This window comes from Accipiter gentilis, chromosome 20 (assembly GCF_929443795.1).
Source record: "Accipiter gentilis chromosome 20, bAccGen1.1, whole genome shotgun sequence".
NCBI classification, from domain to species: domain Eukaryota; kingdom Metazoa; phylum Chordata; class Aves; order Accipitriformes; family Accipitridae; genus Astur; species Astur gentilis.
The window spans coordinates 19,122,104-19,141,673 of NC_064899.1; the positions used below are offsets into that span (position 1 = coordinate 19,122,104).

At 40.5% G+C, this 19,570-nt stretch overlaps 1 protein-coding gene across 1 annotated transcript in view; it reads right to left on the reverse strand.

Annotated features, from left to right (window-relative positions):
- Window positions 1-14,549, reverse strand: part of CAP2 (cyclase associated actin cytoskeleton regulatory protein 2) — a 70,077-nt gene extending 55,528 nt beyond the window's left edge. Inside the window, exons 1-2 of the mRNA XM_049824089.1 lie at window positions 14,134-14,549; window positions 2,678-2,802 (exon numbers count right to left, since the gene is read on the reverse strand). Coding sequence (XP_049680046.1) covers window positions 2,678-2,801 — 124 coding nt within the window. The 5' untranslated portion in view covers window position 2,802; window positions 14,134-14,549. The remainder of the gene's footprint in view (window positions 1-2,677; window positions 2,803-14,133) is intronic.
- Between the last annotated feature and the right edge of the window lie 5,021 nt (window positions 14,550-19,570).

Genomic DNA, 19,570 nt, shown 5'->3' on the forward strand with positions numbered 1-19,570 from the left:
AGATTGCTCTGAAGAGGTACCAGGCTTTCCCCAGAGACTTTGCTTTAACCTTTTGGCACTATATGACAATTGTGTCCAAATTCATAATCTTGAAAGCCCTCTTTATTCCACAAGACTCATCTGGCTCCTTGACAGAAAAAAAGAAAGGCTCTGGCAATTGGAATTTGCAATGGCCTGTGTGAAAAAAAAAAAAGTAGTTAGTCAGCTAGGCGGGATTTCAAGGCTCCTTTTGTTCTCTTGATGTCACTCACCTTTAATTCTGAGGAATTTCTGGGCTTTCTTCCATATTAAGTGTTTGTGTGTAAACCCTTCAAATGACCTAGTGTACAAAAGGTTTTAGTTGTGGAGATGCTTTCCAAAGCCCATTTATGTTCTTTGTCAAAATCTCTGTATGTCTCCAAGAGAATCATTGTAACCTTTTACTTTAGAGCAGAGTTTTAAATAGCAGTTTACCAAATGGCAATTGTCCTATGCAAAACTAGAAAGCAACTATGCTATTTTTTACTATTCAATACAGCTAACTCCCAGGAGCATTTACTAGAATTTGCTATGGGCCATGCAGAGCAATTGAATGATTTGTTTGCAATCCTGCCATTGTAATGCCATTTAGGAAAACAGTAAAGGTGCAGTTCTCCCATCCTCATTATTTTGTTGTTTCTCAAAAAGTATTAATTGAAAAGTCAAGGTTATATTTTGTAATAATTCTAATTATGGAATGGTCTTTTAGGGTAGGGGGTCATGGTAGAAGAAGGCAATGTATCTTTATTTCCACTAGAGACTTAAAAAAGGTCACACTCTCGCTGAGTGTCAGTTTTGAAGGAGAAAAAAGAAAAAGAGACCTGTTCTGTAAGACTGTCTACTCTGCAGTTGCTGTGGAGGTTATGTGAACCTCTGCAGAAGCACAGTAACACAGGCATACAGAGTGATGTTTGTGGCACTATATGTGTATCAGTTGCCCAAACTGAAGAACCTGTACATTCTTTCCTACCTGCATCAGCAAAAGCTAATTCCTGAATCCCCGTGCGAGACAGCTCCGCCTGGAGATGTGGTGCAGGCTGACAAGTGCCCTATGGTGCTGCTCATCTCAGCTTCTTAACTGCTGTCTCCTAGTGGGTGTGTTTTATAATCTCACTCCAACAAGGTTTGTTAGTTCGTTTCTTCTAGGGAACTGCTTGGGTTTTAAGGCTCTGCTTCCCTGGGGCTTGAATCTTTTCACCTGACTGAGCTGTTAGGTTAGGCAAGGATATAGCAATTTCAATGTAAGTACCTCACATGGTGAGTTCATCTCCTGTTCTGAAAGCAGCCCTGGTTCTGCAATACTGAGCTCTGGATTAATATAGAGATCCACCTAAATGGATTCATTATAGGATTGAAGCCTGTATTTTCTAAAAATGTAGATTTCCTAGTAGTGATTGATTGATTTGTCAGTTCGTACACGGATCGCGTTTCTCCATGACTTTGCTATGGTTTACTACCTGTTTAGGTTTTCTCTGGACCATAAGCATTTTATGACTGAAGCTTACTGTGACTGGCTAACTCATCTGCTAAGGAAGCCTGCTGCAAGATGGTCCCTTCCTGCCAGAGAAACACGCTGCTTTCAGTCAGCTGCTCCAAGCATCTGCCAGTGTGTAGGCCCATGGCACACATGACTGTGGGGAAGGTCCCTCGCATGTGTGGTTGGGTAAGGGCTGGCATACAGGGACGATAAAGCAGCTGACATACATACACTGACTTGCTTCTCTGTCAGTAAGAAAGCTGCCTGCAGCTTTCTGCTTGTTCTGCAGCTTCTGCACAGCAACTGAGTCCAGGCTGGGATGTGCTCTTCTCTGGAGAATGCAGGAAAGGGCCAAGGAATACAGAAGGCAAAGGACATGAAGCTAATAAGGGGATGTATGTTGGGGTTCCGGGTGAAAAAACAAGCTCTGGATAAAGGAAAGGGCACCTCTATTCAATCAACATTAGAACTGCCACATTTATATGCTTATTTACCCTGTAAATTTCAGGAACAACAACAAAATTAAGGAGTGAAAAAGATGATTTGGTGATACGATATCAATAAATGAAGATAGACTTTTTGGGAGTATTCTCCAATGTAGTGCTTTGCAGATCCGCTTGAGAAGCAAGAGCTCAGGACACAGCAACATAAAGCTATGTATGTGTGGCAGCCCTTAGTGAGCAAATGCTTATAACAAACTCATATTTGATTAAGGATATTAAACAATTAAATGAAGTAGGTCCACACTGTGAAACTCGGAGAGCTAGCAAATAAACTAATATTTATATTGGTGACTTCTTCAGGAATATTTAAGCTGTAAATTTTGGGGATGTCTAATGTCTTCTGCTAATTGGGCTGAAGCAGACATTTTAATCTGGTCAGTTACCTACAACAATATAAATACTAAAATGAAGAGAGTGATAAAGCTTGAAATATGAACAGTATACTTAAGAGACTAGTCAAATCTTGAATTTTCTAGGCTATATTAATTTAGAATTATGCATATGACTAAGCTTGTCACATGATGTTTCTAAATTCATTTTTTATTCATTTTTTAAAATAATTTCTTTTGATACAGAATTCATAAGGGGAGGGACTGCACTCCCTCTTAGAAGAGAAACACGTGTGCTACTTGCGATTTTTTAATAACAGAGAGATGGTACTTCAAAAAAATAGACTTACTTCCATTGACTCCATTGATGGCATCACACTCCATTCCACCAGATCTGTGTGAATCTGAAAATAATGATTCAAGTCGAGTCACTGCTTTCTCCAGTCTCTCCATCAAACCATGAGTCTCTGCCATTCTGAAAAAATCATTAAGGATAGAAACAGTGTTAGACCCCTCTGAGTAAAGCCTATGCTTTACTTCATGTTACAGTTCTGTTCATCTTGTGGCTTTATCTTTTATCAGCTTTTATGGTAAAACTCGTATTTTTTAAGTACTGTCTTTCTGGCATATAAGCAGTTGCAGTGAAGCAGCTGACATACGGTAACTTGCTGCTTTGTCAACAGGGAATATGGTCCATACTCAGGCCTGGGTTTTCATTGTAAACAGCAGATTCAAACCACTGCTAGCATAGCTTTGGACAGTCTATATGTGGACAATGTATGACAAATATATGTGTGTGCTCCTAATCAGATATTGAGATGACTGAAATAATTATAAATGTCATTGGTAAAAACTTAGGCCTACAATGATTTGCATCAGCCATTTACAGAGGCAAAAATACAGGCCCAATTAATACTTGACTGAAAGCCAGACTTTAAATGTATATCTCCTGATTATTGAAAAGGTACATTCTGAAATTTGCCTCGGTCTTTTATGCTTTGTAGTAAGACTCAGCCACTTTATTGAAGACTACACAAAAAGCCAAGAAGGTCTTCTGTTTATACTCCTGATATGATTTCCCATCACTTAATTTTTTTCTTACGAAAGTACCTGATGTGAATCAGTGTTTCCCAAGTTTTTTAAATCAAGCACTAATTAACCTTTGGAAAGAAAAAAAATCCAGGGGCCTGCTTGTGCAGTACTGCTACAGTGCTTTTGATTTAAAATGAAATAGAAATCAGGTTAAATTTTTAACAACTCACACATTACCTTCCCCACAATGTGATTATCTGCTTTCTTACATGTGAGGAAGTGTGGGCATTGACATTTTTGAATACTGGCCAATGTCTCAGGGAACACAGTGCTATATACACCTCAGACTGAGAAACGGTTATATAAGCAGACAAAGCTATGTTTAAATCCCCTATCACTTAATATAACAAGTTTAATGTACATGTTCCTCACTTAAGGTTGTGTTTCATTCTGCTAAGTGACATACAGTAAGTGGGGGGGTGAACTACGGCTCTTGATTAACATGATCCCTGTAAACAGTTCCAGCTCAGCTCCCACACTAGGCTCCATCCCCTGCCCAGCACTGGGGTGCGCAGAAGTGGAGGCAATGGAGGAACTCGGATCCCCAGCTGGGGGAAGCAGGTAGTCAGCAGCTCTCTGGGGTCTCTACCCAGTGGTGCTCTGCCAACAAGACATTGATTGCTGTATGGCTTGTAGACTAGCATGGTTAGGCATACCTGGAATATATGCGTAAATGTATTAATTCCTAATGAACAGCCTGCTAAAAGTGCTAGTATTTTAGAGATACCAAAGCATAATAGTAGATTACAATAAACTGTGCAATACTATACAACACTAGCAATCAAAACAAACAATGCTGCTTCAGTGTCCCAATATCCAGGAGAGAATGCCTAACTGATATAATTAAAAAGTAAAGTAATGTGAAAAGAAGGGGGTTGATTTACAAGTTAGTATTAATAACTCTTATGAATAAAAATAATCATAGTATTTTTATTTTTAAAATTTAAATGTGACAGAAGATTAGCTATTAGGATTGTGGGAACACATGCAGAGCTCTTGTGCTGAGTCATGCTGCCAGTCAAACAAGGTGGGGCCTTCAGACTTCACCCTATAAATGTAATGAGGTTTGTGTTTGACCTAAAAGTGAAGCAGAAGATTTCACAGTGAGAAACCCCCAGGAGAACCATTCTCATGAGAAAGTTTTGTCTGGAGTTTATGGATTTTTTCCTATTTATATTAAATAAAAAAGCAAACCCCCAAAAGAGGATGACATTAGACAATGTGCATATAAACACTGTCAAAATTCAGAGGGGGTCTCTTTGCTTATACTGAAAATGCACACTATTCTGTTTGAAAAATCAATTAATTTTTTTAAAAAAACACTTGAATTTTTTGTAAGGTTAGAAGTATCTTGGCAAGAATGAGATGAAGGTATCAGTAGAGCTTCTGAAATGTGCAAACTTCTGTGACAATATTAAACCTTTTCTTAAAACAAAATCTTTGAGGATTTGTTAATCCTCAAAAAAAATTATGGACATAGTCTTTTCACATTTTACCCTGCTATATAAAAGCCTAAAATGGTGTCTGTTTTTAAAGTTATGTTTTAAATCAGTCTAAAGTCAGACTGGTCTAACATAGTATACTAACAGTCAACTCATTTCATCAGTATTTTAAAGAGTATTTCCAGTATAGTTCCTGTTTGTCTTTATTTGAAGATACAGTCTGGTAGGTTTTTTCTTCATCTGCCTTGAAATTTTCCTTGATGACATGTACAAATGCCTTTGGAAGACCTGTTGCTTTTTTGCCTCTTCAGCCTGATTTTGCCTCTGGAAGGACCCAATTGTTTGACTACAAACCCAATGTCTTTGACTGCACACACTCAGAGGTCTGAGGAATCTAACAAATGAACAGAGGTGGATCAGACTTGTAATGTTCTGCCCTCTGTAAGATGCTAAGAATATGGATTACAGTGTCAGATGCTCAAGGGAGTAACCCAACTCAATAACCCTATGGACATTTTTATGCAACACTTTCCAACTGCAACATAGTCTTTTGCTCACTATATTCTTCGCAGCTTTATACTGTTGCCATTAGCTGGAGAACTACAATGTTGTTCTTCCAAAAGCAGCTACCACCAGCAAAACAATCACAGAATAATATATTGCTATAGTCTTCTTAGACAGAAGTAGGAACCATTTTTGCCATAAAATTAGGGATGCCAGGTTTTCATTGTTTTTATAATGAATGTTACACTTAAGAACTTAATCATTATGTTTACACCGAACCTACCTCTTTATGTATACTTACATATTCATGACTACATGGTGTATTTATATATATTCATGCACATAAATATACACACAGGTATCCCTGTCATGTATGAATAAAGTGCAAGTATACTTTTGCCATTACTGTATATAACACTACAAGAGCAAATCAGTTGTACATATAATAACCTTACATTTACACTTTGTTTTACCATCAATTGACTAGGTATCTATCTTACAAACAAGACTAGAATTAATGTTACTGTTCTGAAGTGAAGACTCCACTGAGCACTAGGATGACAACTCTCTTCATCCGTTCTCAACCTAAACATTGACATCTTTGCCTATATTTAGGGATTCACATATTTGGCTCATATTATGACAACCTTCAGCATTTTCTTGGCCTATATTCAGCTGTTCATCTAATTACTTTCATTCCACACTGCACTCTGTGTGGTCAAACTGATGCTGTGAAGCCACAGCTCAAAAGGGGTCAGAACACAAAAGGTACAGCTTGACTCTGTGAAGATACTGTCTCTGTGATATAGTATCAGAGCTTATATTATAAATAAATAACAAGACCGGTCTACTTATGGTGCCAAACAAAAAGTAAAGAGGATGTAAATACATCTGTGGGATGCTTCCACTCCCATAAAGCACATTTTTATGTCAAAATAGATTCTCTATCTCATCTCTACTAGCGTTTTAATTAAAGCTTTTATCTTGAAATGGATTATTGGGATTGATCATGTATCTTTTCCTGGAGTTGATGCTGACCACCTATAAGGAGTTAAAAACAACAGTGCTTTAACTCCCATGTAATCCTGTATCCATTTGCTCTCTTGGTGGAGAAGTACACTGTCCTTCATGGAAAATAAGGTCAAGTAGGAGCCAGGAAAGGTGTTAACCCACATCTACTGACAATCATTTAAATGTTGACATCATTAACTGTCTCTTGTGCACAAAAAGATAAGAGGGAGGATCCACAGATCTGCCCTTTTTACAGTTAGTGATATCTTTTGGGGGGAGTGTTAAAAGCATGTGGTAATACTACCATCTGTCATTTCTTCCCCAAAAGAAGTGAAGCCAAAACCAGGTAAAACATGCTGTGCTGAAGACCAAAAATAAGATCTCTTTTTATAGACAGGCCTTGGGAGAATATCACTCCTTTTCTCTCCAATTTGACAGCTGTCTCAAAGCACCATTTATCTATTATCAAGGGAAAAAAACTTGTCTGTAGACTAAAATTCCCTGACATACTCATCCCAAATAGCAGTCAAACTCGAAGCCAAAATACACAGGTACTATTTCTGTTATCATTGTATGTGACTTATGACAGGGGGACCATACTGTTCTACCTCAAGAAGAAACAAGCTGTAACGAGCCCACAGGGAAAAGCAGTATAGTAGCATAAGGGAAAAAAATAAACATATGATGACTTATCAGGTACGTAAAAATGGCAGGTTTGAACACAGGAATGGTGCCATCCTGTAAAGCATGATATTATTCTGACAAACATCAGCAAGAGATAGTATAAAGCTCCATGGTTTGTTTTACTTCCTAGCACTCACTCCTTTAATTTAGAAGAAAAAGATGCAACTTGCTCAATTATTTCTTCTTTTTCCCTAAGTACCAGTCCTTCCAAATCCACTTTGCCTCTGAAAAATTAAGCCAGGTCTCACTCATGCTCATCATCTGAGATGCTACAGGTTATATTTGGTTTTCCATTCTATGCCAAAAAAAGTGCAGTTGCCTATAACAGAATACAGGCAGCAATGCGGCATTTTAATTGTATCTAAGATCCCTACACTGCTTGGAAAATCACAATCTTATTGTAAGTATAGCAGCCTGCACAAGTGCTTTCTCTCATAGTCTTTTAATAAATTGCTACCGAGATGTGAAAAAAAAAAACAAAAAAAAAAACAAACAAAAACCTAGACTGCCAGCTGGTACAATCAGAGAGCCAGTCATGAACATTTTATAGATCCAAAGTACTGTCCTCTAAGAGTTCTTCTGTACAATATATATCAATATAGATCAAGGGAGGGGAAATGCATATGCATTCCTGAACATTCCCTCAAATTACAAAAGCACCTTATGGCACTTCATTTCTGAAAAAAAAACAGTCAGCTTGAGCCTGAAATGGCTACCTTTCCTACACCACCAGTCAAACATATGTACCAACTCCAAGCTGTGTTGAGCAGCAGTCTTTTTGCTACCTTTGGCATCAGACCCAAATTCCTGCTGCACCCCATTCTGCTCCAGACAATGAAAACCCACTGGCTTGGGGCCTCAGGGGTTGCTCATTCCCAGGCAGAGCTCAGCAGCAGACTGGTACTGGCTGAGTGGCTAACAAGGAGCCACTGAAGCTATTTGGGTTACTACTGTAAGATTTTGGGTGGAGAATGTAAAGCAAGGGAGTATTGGTAAGAAGAAAGTGTGTGTTGGTAGACAGACAGAAACATTTCCTTGTATGGTTTGTGCTTTGTTTCCCATTAGCTGTATGGGAGGAATGTAAACAGAGAGAGGCTTGTCAAACTGATGTCAAGTTGGATTAAACCAGAAGACCTCTTTGTAAAGCCCCATGTGAGGAGAATGATTCAGGGTTCAAATCAGAGCCTTTGGTGACCTTTTTTCTTGTTTTGCTCCTAGATCTGCTACAAGCTCCTTTGGAAGCAATGCTCTTTTAAGTATAGAGAAAAACCATCTTTTTTTATCCTAGTAAAAGATACAGTCTTTTATGTCTAACAGTATTAGAATTTTGAAAACTTTGTGTGTGTGTGTGTGTGTGTGTGTGTGTCAAAAAAGACAAGTGACCTGGAATAGCAAAAAGACAAAAATGTCTGTATGACTTCTGCTTTTTGTGGGTGGATGTGCCATTTTGATATGTTACAAATGAGTCCTCTGTTGCTGTGCATAAGAGTGTGCTACCCAAATTATCTAGTCTGTGGACTTCTCTTTGGTATACCTTCTGTGTTTTTAAAGGGTTATTCTTTATAAACAAAAAAGACTTTTGTGAAGAAGAGGAAAAAGCAGGTTCATGTTGCACGTCCTCCATTTAACCAAAGTTTTTTCCTTCGTCTGGCTTTGTACTGTTGGTACCATAAAACATACTTTTCTGATTGCATTCTGTCTCTTCCTCTGATTCTCTCCCTCTCCCAGTGATCGGGCTGCTGTCTACAAAAACATGCAGGAAAGGAATGGAGGCAATTTTGTATCCCACTGTTTAAAACATATTACAAAACTACTTTGTAAAACAATCTCTATTTTGACAAGTACCCCTAAGACTGTTGACGCATTTCACATTTCTTATCACATCCCAGTTTAGTCCCATAATTATGGGTGAGCAACTGCACACGTCAAGCTGTGTGTCTACAAGTCAATGTAATAATAGCATGGGCTGTGGTTAGACCTCTGACAATTTAATATGAATTCTTTAAAATATGTCATGTGTTCATGTATGTACTTAGTATCTCCTGGAATATCAGTTCACTTTCTAATTATATGTAAGTTCTGTGAAGAGCTCCTATCCCTTGCTGAGTAATTTTGACTGTCTTATCAATTTTGTGATCACAAAGAACAAGTTTGCTATTTAATGATATACTGAAGCAGTCAAGACTTGACAGCCTATGTAAGCATGATTAACTTAAAATAACCAAGGCAACCCAGTTTCTAAGTACATTCTCCAATTCTTTTTATGCTCCCTTTTCATGTCACCACTGCTCATAGTCTTTTGTCTTGGTTTTATTTTCTTCTCCCCCTCCAATGAAGTGTAAGAGTTTTAGTATCTCTCCAATCAACAGAAACACAATGTTCTTAGCCACCTCATTTACTATGTATTAGTGTGGTGCTTTTCATGTAATCAAGCATCCGAAAGGCCTTACAAGCCATTTAATTACCTGTCACAAGTCCAATTACTGTATGTAAGCAGGCTGCCTTGCTGAACTGAGAAAATACTGCATGCAGGCATTGATTTTATTAAAGTGCTCAGTTCAGTTCATAATAACTGAACAGTAAGATTCTTTATGCTATGGTTCCAACCAAATTTAATTTGCACTGTCTGAAAGGGTAAACTCCACAAAGTACAAACCCTTATGGACTGTTTCAATACTTCTGGGATGTGAAAGGAGAAAAGCAAAGGGGGAAAGTTAAAACTAAACAGTGTTGCAAGCTCTAAAAACACAAACTATGAAATTCTGCAGAAAAGATGAGACTAGAGTTATTCCGTACCAAGGTTAGTAATGGTTTTGTTTGCTGTTGAGGGTGGCCTTTCACAACACTTCCACATCCTACTTCTCATGCATATCCATATTATGCCAAAGCCTGAATAGTTGGGCTTTATTTCAGCCAAGTTAGCTAGCATTTTTGCTCTTACCAGAACATCCTGCTGCAATTATGATCTTGGCATTCTGCATCTGATGGTCTCAGGCTCATTGTGGCTGCCTCACTCAGCCTGCAGCATGGCAGCAGCCAGGAGGGCTGAAGCAAACTTTCTGCTGTTTGAGTACTCACAAAAACTCAATGCCTTGGCCCATCTCACATTCTAAAATTCAGCCCACTGATTCTGCAATACTGCTAGCATTGCAATGGGTTGTGCCTTTGCTTCTGATTCAGGATGAAATGGGCCACCTGCTACTAGAAAAGACCTTTCTATTTCCTACTATAACCTGGTTACTACTTGGAGGTCCTGGGTTTTAATGATAATCCATGCAACCTTGCTCACTTACAAGATCTGAGATATTTGGCTGTTTAATCCTCCTCTGTTTCAGTGCAAGGTATCATGAAACCGAGAAAGATCAAACTGGACCCATCTTACATGCTTGTAAAGTTAGCCTTTTCTACAATGGTTGCTTTAGAGGACCCAGAGCTGTTAGGTGAATTATTCTTCTGTTTCTTCCTCCTAAACGATGACGGATTACACATGGAAATGTAAATAACTCTTTACATTCCTTCCAAAAAGCAATTAATTAAGTATTTAAACTAATATAAAACATAATGTTAATGCATAGGATCTGAGCATGTCTTCTTGGAAAAATATGACACTATTCAGTTATGTACTTGAGCATTTACCTGTTTTTTTAATATATGCTACAAAAGCATTAAGCCTTTGATTCCAGCATACTACTCCTGGTATTTTGGATTTTACAAACAATTTCTTTAGCTTGCTACTCTCTGAAAAATTGTGGGTCAGAGCAATTTCTATTAGCATATACTCAGGACAGTAGTCTCAATGGGACATTTTTTAGTAACAAAAAGTCCCTGCAATTTGACACAGTCAGAATACCTTATCTACACAGGTGAAATGAAGACAATAGTAGCCAGTATGTGTACGGACTAAGACCATGTCTATGCCATAAAGTCTTGCTAACGTGGTGACAACTATCACAGAGGTTTAAGAAACCCCAAAACCCATACCCTTGCTGAACTGGCTGAATCAGCAGAACCTCTGCCATAGATGCAGCTGTGCTTATTTGTGCTTTTGTCATCTGAATGTACACTGCTTAGTAAAGGTGTTGATATTCTGGTATAGTTCTAGTGGTGACATTCTGAACAGTTGAGCCTTTAGGGTTCAAAGCACTTCTTATTTGCAGAGTCAGTAAACCATATCTGCCAAAATTACTCATTTTTCAAAAATATGTGAGCAACTGGACCTGACTCTGTACCTCAGGAAAATGACAAGTTTTGAATTGCTCCCCCTGTTGCAAAAGATGCACTTAACATTTTAGAGAAAGGAACTAAAATTATTTATATACATTAGGAGTGCTTTATCAAGCAAAATCTTTTAACCAGTTCATACTAAAACAGCTGTCTGAATAACTGCAATAATTTACACCTGATTTATCATAGCTGTTTCTTTGTTTTTGCCCCAATAAGCATAAGTAAAGAATGTTCTGTCATGTAGTCAGATGTTCTAGTAGGCAGCAACTGCAACTATTGAGTTTGCTGCTGTTGTACATGTTGTTAAAACTCTTTATGGTTGCAGAATCATAAAGAATATTCCTTTAACATATTTGGCAGTTCACCATTTTTCTCTCTAGAGTTCAAACCACTTGCAACATTATTGTCGCTGACAGGCCACAGACTGAAGCATGGAAAGATCATCTGATTTGCTCCAGGTATTGCTGCAAGTCAATGTCAAGGCTGGGAGCTGAATACAAACCATCTGGTTTCCAGCCCTCCTTGCTGCACTCTACTCCTTTTCCAATACCTGTTGTCCTGGTTTCAGCTGGGGTAGAGTTAACTGTCTTCCTAGTAGCTGGTACAGTGCTAATTCAGATTCCCATGAATTTTAGTCCTGGGGGAATATTTTACATGGTTAATAAAATTTTATATACTGGGATTAGAAAACCTAATCATGGGGTGGGAGGCTAATACATGTAATCTTAGTATCCTTGCTCCTTATGGTGTATCAAGAAGCACTTTTCGTCACTGAAGTGAGTGCCATAGCTGACAAAGAATAATGAAAACATGTCATAGGTTGGTTCTACTGTAATAGTAAATAATGCACATCCTCTTCATTTTTATTTAATTGAGAAAACATATTTTATTCATTACATTCGGAGCTGTGCTTGTCCATCTTCCACATCTCAGCAGCATTCATTTGAGGGGGAAGACTCAAATGAATTGTAAGAGTATTCTGAAGACGAGCATTTTTGTTATGCCCAAGACTGAAAAGGGTCATGTTGTTGTATGTGCCTGGCTTTGCTCCAGGAGGTGGGTTGCCTTTGTTCTTGTGCAAACTTGCTCAAAACAGAATCAAACAGTGTTATGAAATCTTTGTGTTGAAAACATATAGAATCAGAAAAAAGTTTATTACCATTTGCATAATAAATAATTAAAAGGAAATGCTAGGATAAAATTTGAATAAAATTAGGATATCCAACTTGCGGTAATGTCTTAAAAGGCCAGCTTTCAGAGTACTCTATTGAGTTTCAACTCAATCTATCTACCACTTTGCTATTCTAAATAATTTTTAAAAGTTACATTTCTGAAGTAGGACTAGCTTCCTGACTAGTTTTGCAGAACAATGAAACGTGGTAGTCCGTGAACCATTGCCACTTTTGCCTGCCTTAGAAATTAATTAATAAAAATTTGCAATATTGATCCTACCCTACGGCCCTGCTAAACAGACTCCTTCCAACTATTTCCGAATAGACCGGCCTCTGTGTAGGTTTTTTTCTGAAAATGTTTTCCATCAGTGGAAAACAACCACATTTAGGTAATGCATCTAAAGAAAGCTTTCTTCCCCAGATGGTCTTTGTTTTTTAAGACTGCCCCTACGCGTTATGAAATCTGAATTTTACTTGCTAAAAATCCTCACTGTTGATCCTGTAATGCTAAGATACAGAACTACAGCAATGCCCGCAGCAAAGGACAGATTTCACATTTTTAGGTGGGGTCATGACAAGTTCTCCTCAGCTTTGTGCTGGCTGCGTCTCTGGGGGAGTGCTCCTTTCAGATGTCAAGTTACTACAAAAAGCAGCATCTCAGCTTCACAGTTCTTCATTTCTGCCTTCCTCCTGCCCCCTCTGAACGCCGTCTTGTATTTGCAGAATCCCTTATCTATTTTTATGTAAAGGTATGTATTCTGTCTTCAGAACTCTCACCCTCGGATGCTGTTCGACCCTTTAGTCCGGGCTAAACCTGTAGGCTACTCGGTCACCTCCACCACACGCATACCTCTGGCTCCAAGCGCGGGGGGAACCAAGGACTCGGAGCCCAGCTACCCACTAGCACTACAGCCGCCTCCCTCGAAATTAGATCATCTTACGCTGATTAAGAGAGTTCAAGGCTGGCATCGCTTGACAGAGTCAGGTCTGCGTAAACAAGCGGAGGGCATTTTTAATAACCCGTCGCAGAGCCGGGCTGCCGGGATCCGGGGTGGGGGGCTGGGGCACAGCCGAAAGCACCCCCCGGGAGTCATTCACGGCCGGCGCTGACCACGGCCTCGGCGGAGGAGGTCCGGGTTCAGCCCCAGAGAGGATCCCTCATCTGCGGTGGTATTTTGCCGGGGTTTTTCCCCGCTCCGATGACTTCCCCCGCCCCGCGGCTCTTTGCCCTTATCGCCCGGGGAGGGGGGTGGGAAGGGGGAGGCTCTCCGTGGGCATCCCGGCGCAGGTGACGGGAGGCGAGTGGAGGGGCAGACCGCAGCCCGGGCCGTCAGCGTGGCCGCGCCCGGCGGGGCCCTGACCCAGATAACTCCCGGGGCGCTGCCCGCTCAACGAATTACGCCGCCGCCCCGCCCCCCCCCCCCCCCCCCCCGGCCCGAACCCGAAGACGTCCCCTCATCGCTAGCCCCCTCCACAAGATGTCCGCTGCTGCCGCCGCGGCGGCGGCCGGGCCCCTCCGCCCCACCGCCGGCGGGAGCGCACCCACGGCCCCGGCCGCGCCGCGCCGGGCCCGCCCCAGCCTGCCCGGGGCCGGGGAAGCAGAGGGGGGGGGGTGGGGGGGGGGTCGGGCCGCTCCCCGCATCCCGCCCCTGCCGCCGCTGCCTGCTCTTGAATTACCTGGTTTGATGGCCCGCGTAGCCTTTTTTTTTCCCCTCCTCTCTGCAATGAAAATCCGTGGCCGGTCACTCGCTCCCCCCTCCCTCGCCTCGCCTCGCCGCTGCTCTCCCTCCTCCTCCTCCTCCTTCTCTTCCTTCTCCTCCTCCTCCTCCTCCTCAGCGGGAGCTGGTGTCAGTCAGTCACATCAGCTGCCCGGGCAGGCAGGGAGAGAAATGCCCGGCAGCTTCCGGGAGTGCCAAATAAAGACAAGTCCAGAACGAGAGAGAGACGGTGGCAGAGATGGAGAAAGAAAGCAAAAAGTGGGTGGAGTGTGAAAATGGAGAGAGGGAGAGGGAGAGGGAGAGGTGTCTCTTGGTGGCGGCTGGGAGCCTGAGAGGAAATGGCAGTGGTGGAGCATCACGGAGGAGCAGGGGAGAGCGCGGGCACCCCCAGTTGGGGCACCCGCAGTCGGGGCACCCATGGCCGCAGGCATGGCGGCCACGCTTGCCCGTCGGGCACAGCTCGGGTGAGTGGGAAGCGAGGACCACACGCCACGCAGGCCTGGCCCACGCTGGGAAAGGAGTGCGGGGCCGGTGTGGAAACCAGCAGAGCCCTCACACAGCAGGGGAAGCTGAGGGCAGCCTCAGGTACGCCAAGATAGTTCGTTGTCTGCCCCGAGCCGGACTAACCTGTACTAGCCAGAGCACTGCTACAGCTGGGCCCACAGTGGGGTTATTGCCTTCTTTCGGCACGGACACAAAACCAGGACTTCTCCCAGTAGTCAAACCCTTGTGCCTAGGCCTCGTTTGTCAGGTTCTGTGGGCTTCAGGCTAGTCCATACCCCTGGCCAAATGGGAGCACGCCTGTTTTGCAATTACGCGGTGATCGTCACCACATGGTCCCAAGGGGCGTCTGATCATCCACCTGAAATCTGCTTCACCTCCAAGTATCAAATGAGCTGGCTTTCTGCACAGAATTCTTGGGAGAAGAGCATGAATTCACAGCATTTAAAGGAACCGTTTGCTCTTGAATGGAAAAATAATTAATTCGTCAGTGATAATAAAAAAGACCACATATATTTTTCAAGTCGACCTTGTGATTGTGTGAAAATCAGTAGTGCTCTTCCCTATAAAATATAGGTTATTTTAGAAGACTTTGTGTTTTGTTTCTGGTGGGTTTGACAACAACACTATAAAATACGGAACACAAGAATTTTTTTTAATTGTGCAGCAGTTAAATAGGGGATGAGGAAGGTCATATTTTATCAAGAATGCCATAGTTAACAGCAGCTCATACACCTCACATGCCTAAAGACAGCATTAAGCAAAAGCAAGCTGACTGCAAGGATCAGTCTGGGATCCAAACTCACTAGTGTGGACTAATTGCCATCGGAAATTGCAAAAATCAGTGCCGCATCTTCCTGTATGCAGTGAAAAGAACTACTTCTTCTTGGCATGTGTAAACAGACAGATGAAATCAAAGGAACAGCACAGGTTTTAAACCAGAGGGTCTTGCCACACCTTCCAAAAGGGAAAAAAGTAGTATGAAATTGAAGACATGGTTGTAAAAATGCACAGAACACAGAAACTACTTAAGAGAAGCAAGAAACAAGCCCAGAAGATCTCTTTCTGGAAAGAAAACACAAAAAGATTAAGAAACTGTGAAACTACTGCATTTACATTCAAGCTCAAGGTCTGTATTCCATACAACTCAGAGAGAAAGAAAAAAAAATCCCAACACCTGTGCAGTGTCAGTGTGATAAGTAGAAAGTTTAGGATGATAAGTGCAATTGAATTTCTATAGAATATCCATTTAGTTTGAGAAAAATGTAATGTAGTTAAGTTGTGAAATATTTTACGAGCTCTAACTGTAAGAGCAGAAGTCAAGCATTCCACATCATCCTTTCACATCACAGGGATGTGGAAAAGGGAAAAACCACTAAGCATTTCCTTTCCATGGAAAGTCTTCTGAGGCTACCAAACTGGCAGATGCCCTACAGGTCTAAGACAAGTTCCCTATAACACGTCTTCACTCCTGACTGCTAGTGCTTTCTACACAAAACAAACAAGTTCTTTTTTTCTCTTCCCCAGGACAATGTTGGCAAACTTAAAAAGCTAAGACTGAAGTAAAAAGAAAAACAAGAAGTAGTAAATTTAGTAAGAAAGGAAAAAAAGGAGATTCAGTAATTGTAAAGTGACCTCATAATATAGAGGAAACCCAGTGGCAAGCAAAGATGAAAGATGTAGCACCTGAAAACTTTAGAGAAGAGAGTCTTGCCATTTCTATATAAATAAAGGAAATCTTAGAACTTTTTAGCTATTAACTCAGGCCAGGCAACAGTGCCCTAAAGAGAAGAAAGAAATGAGAGATGTGCAAATTTTGGATTTTGCAAAATATTTTATGTGCAAAAATATTGACTAGATGACATGCTATTGTTTCATCCCATCGTGGAAGAAGAAGGCTTAGACAGCAATAAAAAATATGTTTTGAAAATACTTGGCATCGGCATCAAGTGAAACACTGAGAAAGGAGTGACTGGAAGATCAGACTTTGGGGCTGTGTACTTAGGACATGTTGCCCTCAGACTAACAATGCATTCATATATTGGCTTAGATTTATTGATGCCAGAAACTGCAACATTAAAAGTTAACATTTTTTATTTGTGTACTTTTTTTAGTGGGGACAGAGTCACCAACTTCAGGATCAAAACATTCAAAAATCCCTTACAATTCTAATTTATGCTATAGTCCTCCCGAAATAATGAGGACCGCTTCTTATGCAAGAAGTTCAGTAATAGCCCTCTTGCGGGAAGTTAACCAATTAAAATATAGTAGCTCATGGAGCATAGTGTATGGCATTTAATATAACTTTATAATTTATTTTTTTTTCATTTTACAATCTATGCCAAGGCTGGCATGTTTTATTCCCTTTTATAGAAGAATGTATTTCTAAAGTCATGCAGGGATCCCAAAGTACACGTCAGAGGCTGTAGAGATAGGCTATCAAAATCTCTGTAGAATGACAGCATTGTAACCTACTTAGAAGAAAATACTCTGGTGCATCTTTTATTTGCATCCACGTTTTTTCATAGAAAAAAACTGTTGAAAATGTTAAAGCTTACCTTCCCAGTATTTGTTGAAAATGGACTTTCAATGTATTTAATTGTAGAATTTCCCTATTGATGTAAGTTGCATCTAAATGATTCATAGATGAGTTTGGAGAAAACCACAAATGTTTTTGCTCATTCCTTGATTTCATGAAGTCTGTCCTTGCTGAGGCAATACAGAAAATACTAATATGAATTAAAATTGCACAAGCACTTACTGATGTGAAAATAAATTGGAATATCATGTGAAAATCTTGGTAGTGTGACTTGCTAGATCTGCTTAAATAATATTGGAGTGCATTCAGGATATGTCAAGATGCCTTTTGCTTACCAAATCTGCTGTTTAGTCTACAGAACTTGAAAAACAGCACATAGGTAATTAACTAAACGGATCTGTGAAGAGCACTTTGTGAGTATCTTGTACAGATCAAGTGTCAAATCATGCAGGAAAAAAAGGGAAGATTCTGCCAAAGAAGTGGACTATTTCTCCTCTTTCAAACTAGTGTGAAATAAGGCTGAATGTGTCATCATTCAATCTGATCACCTGTAAAATAAGATTAAGGAAGATTCAAATTACATTTAGTTTCACAGATGTCACTCTACTGCTTTTTTATCTCGTCTATATTCTCTTTTATGCAGTAAGCTCTGGGGGTGTGGACTCTCATTTCATAATTGTACATTAATTAGTTGTATGCTTCTCTTTAGGCATGGCAACATAAAAAGTTAAATAATAAGCATGTGCTTATCATTAAGTATGTGAGTAATGGCATCCCTGTGTGGCAGAGCACTTAGGCATTCCAGTTGTATTTAAGCAGCTTGTCGCATAGAGATGGAAATACTCACTTATTTATAATTCAGTATATGTTTAAGGACATTGCTGAATCCAAGGGGAAAATGTCCTGATCTCACAAATACTAATCTTTGTGACTACGTGTACTAATGGTAGTGTTGTGGTTTAATTCGGTTCTGTGGAGCTGTTCTTCTGGGAATGCTACTCAGTGAATATTGTAGGCTTGGGCCTCAGTTCTGCCAAGTATTTACATTGTCTTATCTATTTATTATCATGAGATACAGGCTTGTGCTGTATTTTTGCTAAAAATCCTCTCTAAAGATACAGCACTGGGTTTTGATATGGATTTCAAGTGAAGTTTCATGTTTTTCATTTAATTATGGGCAGAAATTTGCAAGGAACTTTTAGTGAGGACAATTTAACTGCAAGAGGAAGGAAAGCAGAATTTTCAAATGTAAGCATGGTGTTATCATGTCATCTTGATCTACTCTTTTGCTATGTATGAAACCTATGGAAGCAGTAGTCAAAAGGAATGACAAAGTCTTACTCGTTGGTCAACATTAGTTTTCCTGGTTTAGAATTGTTAGCATTTCTCTTTGAACTTCTTAGTTCTGTTTTCATCTTTTTTTCTATCTATCTAGGCTGCAGGGGATCCTTTAAGAGACTGGCAGTGTCCTCTAGTTATGCATCGGTACCACTAAACAAAAAGTGAGGTACTGCTTTCAGCTTAGTAGTTGAATATACACTTCTGCTTTGACAGAGTTTCAGGACAGCTTTACTGTGATGCTGGGCCACTGTTCCAACCCCAGATGTGAGCTGTGAAGCATCTTAGTAGGATAATTGCAGCTGGCTAAATGTCTGTGCTCTTGACCTTGTCTTTGTCAGTAGTTTGTAATCCAGCTGTGTCTGAGGAAAATGCAAGCATACCCAAATATTGCCGAAAGTAAAAAACTAAAATTGTTTTGTGTATTCTGACGGTTATATATTTAGTGTTGTTCCAAGCACTTAAGTAGACCGTGTCCTTATTCAGACAGTGGTTCATAAGTAGCATAACCCCAATTGCAGTCATTGCAGGCCAAGTAAGTCAAAGAAACCCCCTTAGACACAGAATTCCTCTGTTCTTTCACAACAGTTAATTAGCTACTGGGTGACATTTGCTACTCTCTTCTGCCAATACTGTACCTAGCTGGTTTTGTCCATCTGCAAGCTCCTTTGTGCTGGATGGGTGAGGGGAGAGCAAGATAAGCACTCAGTCCCTGTTAGATCAGTTCACTCAGGCAGAAAATAAAGACCTTTACCTTGCCATATTCACCATGCTTGGGCTCAACCTGTAAGGACCCATTTAGCTGTTGACAGATATCTTCTGTAAATACACTTACTATCCTAATATAGAATAGAGGGGGAAAGACCACGAGTTTTGAATATAAGTCTTTGAAATCTTTTACTTAGCTCTTGAAAGATACTGAGGTGATTTATGCTTTTCCAATACAGAACTGGAATGCCAGGGGCGACAGTGACGTCAATTTTCTTCTGCTCCTTCAACCCCTCCCTCAACCGAGGAC